The sequence below is a fragment of the Propithecus coquereli genome, unplaced genomic scaffold, assembly GCF_000956105.1.
Source record: "Propithecus coquereli isolate 6110/MARCELLA unplaced genomic scaffold, Pcoq_1.0 Scaffold235, whole genome shotgun sequence".
Taxonomy (NCBI): domain Eukaryota; kingdom Metazoa; phylum Chordata; class Mammalia; order Primates; family Indriidae; genus Propithecus; species Propithecus coquereli.
In genome coordinates, this window is record NW_012147897.1 from 6,621,982 (window position 1) to 6,629,214 (window position 7,233).

Sequence of the window (7,233 nt, forward strand, 5' to 3'; positions counted from 1 at the left end):
AAAAAAAAAAAAAAAAAAAAGGATCAGAGATTTTAGTTGACCACAAACTTCCCAGGAGTCAACAATGGCACAGGCATCCTCAAAAACAAGAATGAAACCATTAAGTTTAGAAAAAGAAAGAATCCCATTCTCTCCATAGTAGTCAAATCTCAAATGAAACATTTAGTACTAAGCATCACATTTTCAGAGAATATAGACTAACCAGGAATTATTCAGGATGAGCAGAATAAGGAAAGATTTGGGATGTAAAATGAGTTAAGGACCTAGATGTTTACTCAGGCAGATTGGCTGATGTGCTTCCCTGAGGGAAAACAAATAGTACTAGGATCAACTGTTAGAAGATACAGAGTGGGAGGGTTCAGCCTACCGCAGAAGGATTTTCCAGCAATCGGAGGTGTCCAGTATTACACACAGTCAAATTCAGAGAGCTCAGAATTACAGAAGACTCTTATATGAAAGCAGTTCTGGGTGCTGGTATTGCCCTGTCCTCTAACAGCTTCACCACAAATCAGTCCTGAGTCCCTCTCCCTCTGATGGGACCCACCACTCCATACCTGTCCAGGTAGTTCACAATATTTGGGTTCTTGTTTTCCCTCATGACCAGGATCTCATTAATAATCAACTCTTTCTTCGGCTGCTGCTGAAGATTCATCTGCTTAATGGCCACCTGAAATCAGAGTACATTTAATATGCAACCAGAATTATTCAACATTTATGGAGTACCTACTCAGTACCAGACCTTGAGTACTAAGGAAACAAAGATGAATGAAATACAGTTCATAGCCCTTGAGTAATTCAGAGTTTATCAATGTAGACCAGTGGTTCTCAAAATGAGGTCCCTGAGCCAGCGCCGTCATCATCTGGGAATTTATTGGAAATAAAAATTTGGGGTCCTCACCCCAAACCTACTGAATCGGAAACTCTGTGTTTTAATAAGTCCTCTAGGTCACCGCGATATACACCAAAGTTTAAGGATCAAACTTTGATGGAGAAAAATAATTTTTTAAAAAATTGTAACATAAAAGACATGTTATAACAGAAGTTCATACAAAGTGCTACAGAAACACAAAATAGGGCAAGAACTCTTTCAATCTGGCAATGTATGGAGGCTTCATAAAGGAGGAAATAACTTTCTGAACTTGGTGTGGAAAGATAAATCAGAGTTGACAAGGTTAAAAAAAGAAGAGAAAAAGGGATTTAGATCCCTAATGTTTGTTTGTGAAAAAGATCTTTCATGGGCTCTTTGTCTATAAAAATGAAACAAATTTCCACATAATACAAATAAAATGTATTCTTTAGTTTCCAAGGCACTTTGTATCCATTTCTTCTGTATGTCAGGTACTTTGCAAGGTGTTCTCAAATTTGTTATTTCACGTAATCCTCAGAGGCACCTTGTGGGTTAAGTAGTACCTTTCAACAGACGAGGAAATGGTGATTCGGAGAGGATATGTGACTTGCATATACAGCTAATCAGTAGCAAAGTCAGGATTAGAACTCTCAAAAGTGATATCAATTTATCCTGCACATGTAGCCAGATTAATTGTCCCCACAGTACACATTTGATAGCTCTCTGCCTTGCTCAAAAACTTCAATGGCTCTTGGTTGTCTAGAAATCTTCCTCAGTGCAACATTCAAAGTTCTCATGATCTGACCCTACATTACTTCCCATACACTCCATGTTCTCCTTGTATCTAGTCAACCTGCCTTTATTCAGGATCTTTTCTCCAACTGGAATATCCTGCATCATTTCCACACATTCAAAAGATACCTATGCTTTATATCAAGCCAAAGGAAACTTCTTTCTCCAAACCAAATATGTCTTTTCCCTTCTTTAAAGTCCTATAAAATCATATTTACACCTCTGTTATAGAACTTACAACATGCTACCTTGTATGATGATTAGTTAGGGGTGTGTTTGTGTGTGTGTGCATGTGTATTTAGAAGTTTGAGTGCTCAGCTGAAAGCCCAGAATTCCCAGTGCCAAGCACAAGACTTCACACACACAGCTAGGGCTCAAAAAAATGTTTGCAGAAAGGAAAAAGGAAAGAGAAAAGTCAGTGGATTGATAAGTACTTTGTTTTTAAACCACAAAAAATCAGCAATAAGCCTCTGTATCTTATAGGAGTATACTTAAAATTATTTGCTAAGTATTCATTTCCTGGAGATATTTTCCCTTTTTCCTGCTTATTGGACAAGAACATGAACACCTAATAGAACTAAATTGCCTTCCCAAAAGCAGCAAGAAGTATAAAGAATGAATGATTCAAATTTTAGGGACAAACCCCAACTCTATCATTTCTTCAAGTCAAGTATAAGCAGTCTTCTGCAGAGACCCAGTTAATTATTAATGATAGAAGTTGTTCTTTTAAACATTCTAACCACCTCCATTCTCTGCCTCAAGTGAGAAAAAAATGCTTTGGAGTGGGGTTTCCTATTAGGTCAGGCTTCCGGTCTGGCTGCAGCTTTCTATAACAGCTGAGGATTAGCTTTTCCTAACGTCTGAAAAGCAATCTGTCGATCTTAAGAAATTAAGTACAGTAAGCCCTTGTAAAACACATTAAGTATTAGAGCCAGAAGGCACCTCTGGAGTTCCTCAGGCCATTACCAAGGATGGACAGTGCTTATGAACCTAGTAGTAGTCACTGTTGGCAGCAGCAAGGGAGGAGAGGCAGGTAGAGGCTAACACAGAAGCTGGGACAGGACACTGGGAGTTCCTTTTCAATAGCTACTAAGTGAAGCCCAGGCTAATTGCCCTCTACCTAATCAATCACACTCCATCTATTCAGGCTAGGAAACAGCAATCCTATAACAGAAAAAGATCTGGACTTGAACTCTAAAGAACCTAAGCTCTGGGCTTGACTGTCACTTACTGACCTTGACCAATCACAAACTCTCTGAGCCTCAGTCTCTTCATCAATACATTGAAGGTAATAATCTCAACCCTGATTCCTCTCCCCTCAGGACTGCTCTGAGTACGAAGTGGGACAGTAGCCAATGTGTTACTCATACATGAGTAAAGGATTTAAACAATAATGTAAGACAACAATAAAAATGGTAATCGTAGTAATAACAGCATTTGATAAATACCTGGCACAGAGAAGAAAGAATGACAACAGCAGCAACAACATCAACGACCAACCACAGTCCCACCACTGCTGTTTATTGAATGCCTACCGTGTGCCTGGCTCTGTGCTAGGTGCTCTATTTATATTATCTCAGTAAAACCTAACAACAACCCTGCAAAGTAAAAATCATGATACACATTTACAGGTAAGGAAATTGAGGCTAAGACTTATAAAGTCATAATCAATGCCCAAAGGTTCATATGATTCCAAAGCCTCTTTCAGTCTTTTCTTTCCATTATACACATTAAAAATGGGCTTGAAGCCGAGCGCTGTGGCTCACGCCTGTAATCCTAGCACTCTGGGAGGCCAAGGTGGGAGGATCGCTCAAGCTCAGGAGTTTGAGATCAGTCTGAGCAAGAGCAAGATCCCGTCTCTACTAAAAATAGAAAAATTAGCCGGGCGTCGTGGTATGTGCCTGTACTCCCAGCTACTCTGGAGGCTGAGGCGGGAGGATCACTTGAGCCCAGGAGTTTGAGGTTGCAGTGAGCTATGATGACACCACTGCACTCCAGCCAGGGCAACAGATCGAGACTCTGCCTCAAAAAGGGGAGGGAGACTTTGAAAAATGACTGTTGCATCTATAACTGGAAGACTTCCCAACACTAACACTCTAAACTTCCTACATGTGAGACAATAGCTCTGCACTTCCCAGCTGGATAACCACCAATAAGCACTCACTCATAAAGACTGAGAGCATCTTGCCAACTCCACTAAAGATTTATACTCCCTGGGCAGGAAACGAGGCCTTCCTGACCCCACTGCATTAGCCACCCTCATTGACTCACTTCCATTCACAGTTTTGTAACCACAAAGCAGGCACACAATGAAGTCAAATTTCTCTATCTTGTGGCCGCTTCTCACACAGGCAGCATCCAGGCCTTCCAGGAGCCGCCCATTACCTACTTGCCTCCTATCAGGGCTATAAGGCCTGAGAGGCCAGAAACATGACAAGAAGGGCTCTAGTGACTAATTTCAGCTCTGCTGTGCTCTTGCAGCCCAGAACACATAGGATTAGGAGTCAAAAGATTCTAGCCCAGTCCCTGCTAATTGCTGATAGCACAACTCTGCAAAAAAGTTACTTATACTCCCTGCGCCTCAAATTCCTCAGCAATAAAAAGGAAATAATATTACAGGCCTCACAGAGTTATTTTTAGGATTGGTAGATATAACCTCTGTTTTATTTCTGCATCAAATTCACATCATTAAAATTGCTGCCATGATAATACTATCCTTCCTTCCTCACCGTTATTTTTACTTTAGGGCAGATTCCTGTCACCACTGCAAGACTTTTATATGTACACAATGAAAATTATGGTCTCTTATATTTACATATGATTTAAAAAAATTTTTTAAATTGAGGTAAAATATACACATATAATGTACCATCTTTACCATTTTTAAGTATACAGTTCAGTGGTAATAAATACATTTATATTCTTTTTTTTCCCGCTTCATCCCTCCTCCTCGCTCCACCAACAGTGTGCAAGGGTTCCAATTTCACTACATCCCAGGCAACATTTGTCTTTTTAAAAAAAATTTTATTGAGGTAAAATATACACATATAATTTACCATCTTTACCATTTTTAAGTATACAGTTCAGTGGTAATATATACATATATATTCTTTTTTTTTTTCCGTTCCCCTTCTCAGCCTCTGGTAACCACCATGTACTTTCTAGCTTCATGAGATCCATTTTTTTAGCTCCCACATCAGTGAGAACATGCAATACTTGTCTTTCTGTGCTTGGCTTATTCCATTTAACATAATGGCTTCCAGTTCCATCTATGTTGCTGCAAATGACAGGATTTCATTATTTTTATGGCTGAATAATATTCCATTGTACATATGATTTTAATGCCAAGAACTTTCACATAGAGTTCTTAAAACAAGGTGCAGCGTAAAGCAAATGTTCAGTAAATGCTCTGTGGAATAAACAAAATATATATGAGTAAAAATGTAGCTCTCAAAATTTATGTTGTGTTTTCACATACACTACTTTATCAACTTCTTTCAATACTTGTGTGAGGTATATATTATTATGCACATTTTATAAGTAAATAAAACTCAGCTCAGAGAAGTCAAATGACTTATCTAAGATCATATAAGTAGCTAAAGGTAAGCTACTTACATAGGTCTTTGGATTCTCATGTTAAAGAACAATTAATACATCCTTAATCATAATGATGATTTTTAAAAGTTGGCTTACCCTAGGTGGAGCCTCAATATTTGGTTTTAACACTTGTAAGAGACTCACAAGAGCCCAGTGAGATATGTGCTACCCCTATTACCTATGACTTCTCCAGTACGCCAGGTGGTTTCAACCACCAAAAATATAGAAGCAAGTTCCTAGCAGCCTCCCTCAGAGGAGCCCAACTCTATCTTCACTGGAAGAGGAGATGCCTCTCTCAAGCTCTGAATCCCAGTATTCTTTGAACTAACAACTTCTCCCAGGCAGCTGCCATCTATAGCCCACTTGCCAATGTTCCTGTTCTGCAACCAAAGAGTAGAATGCAAGGAAACCCCAATTACTCTACATTCTCTTCATGTCTTCCTTCTGCTGGAGATAAGATGTTGGGTCAGCAGGCTTTAGCAATAAGGTCAGAGTTCTCTAGGCTTACTGAAATGAGAAGGACAAAAATGTGCCTCCAAATAAACGAGGACTTCGATGTCCAGTGGGATCCCTGAGCACAGAGTAAAGGTAGCATCGCTAGATTAGGAGTCAAGAGACATGGGTTTAAATGTCCTCTAGATCAAATTTCTCTCCCAAACACCAAATTTGTACAAGCACTTATCCACCAGGCAATTCTACAAGAAGGTCTCTCGGGTAGGATCCAATGTCTTCATACCTATACCTCTACCTTTTTTCTTTCTCCTTGAATAGTATCACTCATTTGTAAGTAATCTTCACATTCAGTCAGTCACCAAATCCTGTCAAATCTACCTCCTAAGTATCTCTCAAATCCATCCACTTCTCCCCATCTATACTATGTTACCACCTTAGTCAAAACCATCACCTCTCACTTGGAATTACACAATAACCTCCTGACTCATCTCATCCACTCTTACATCCTCCACACTGTATCTGCAGTGACTTTTTCAAAATCTGTAAGTCTCATTATGTTAGTCCACTATTTGGTTCTAGTCTGGTATATAAGAAACTAGAAGTGTCCCCATTGAGCTAAGACAGGCTAAAAATTAACCAAAAATAAAAAGAAATGGTAGAATTGAAGGAGCAACAGCTGGCAGTAGATACTTACCTCCTGTCCTGTGGCCACATCCATTGCAGTGTACACGGTGCCCGAAGCACTGAACAGGTGGGGGACAGAAAGGGGGAAAAAAACACAGATGTTCAATGAAGTAATATTTGTCAAATGCAGCTCTACATACAATCTGGCAGTGTAAATGTTAATAATAATAGCAGCAAAAATAATCCTCCCCTCTGCAGCCCTTCCATTCTCATATTTAAGAAGCAGTATGTGGTGGTAAAGGGAACACAGGCTCTAGTGGCCAACAGACCTGAATTCTACTCTAGAACTTCTACCTAGTACCTACTAGCTATATGATCTTGAGTAAGTTATTTAATTTCTCTGAGCTTCACTTTCCTCATTTGTAAAGTGAACATAAGAGTATATAAGAGAATTTAAATCAATTAGTTCACGTAAAGAACTTAGCCAATAGCTAAAATACAATGGGTATTTAATATATACTGGTTTCCTGCTCCTGCTTGCTTCTTACCTCTCCTCCACTACCCTTAGCAGATTGCTTTAATTCCTCGTGGCTTCAAACTCTTCATCTGTAAACATGAATAATATTAGATCTGTGATTTTCAACTGCAGGTAATGGGTGAGGGGAACTGCAGGTAGAATATCGGAATAAGGTGGGGGGAAGACGTATATTTATCAAAAAGGGGTAAGGACTTCTGGGTTATCAGCGATGTCTCTTTCTTAATCTGGGTACTGGTTACATGGGTATGTTCACTTTTTGGAAATTCATTGAATTGTACACTTCTTATGTTACCTTCAATTAAAATTTACATTAAAAACTGTAACAACTAAAAAACTATAAAAACTTGAAGAACCACACTGAATAATTTAAAATAATATCAAA

General features: G+C 39.0%; 1 protein-coding gene across 2 annotated transcripts in view; it reads right to left on the bottom strand.

Annotated features, from left to right (window-relative positions):
- Positions 1–7,233, bottom strand: part of PAK1 (p21 protein (Cdc42/Rac)-activated kinase 1) — a 77,958-nt gene that overhangs the window by 27,703 nt on the left and 43,022 nt on the right. For both annotated transcript variants that reach the window (XM_012645732.1, XM_012645733.1), the window contains 2 exons: positions 6,384–6,432; positions 555–667 (listed from right to left, as the gene is read on the bottom strand). In XM_012645732.1, the coding sequence (XP_012501186.1) occupies positions 555–667; positions 6,384–6,432 (162 nt within the window). The remainder of the gene's footprint in view (positions 1–554; positions 668–6,383; positions 6,433–7,233) is intronic.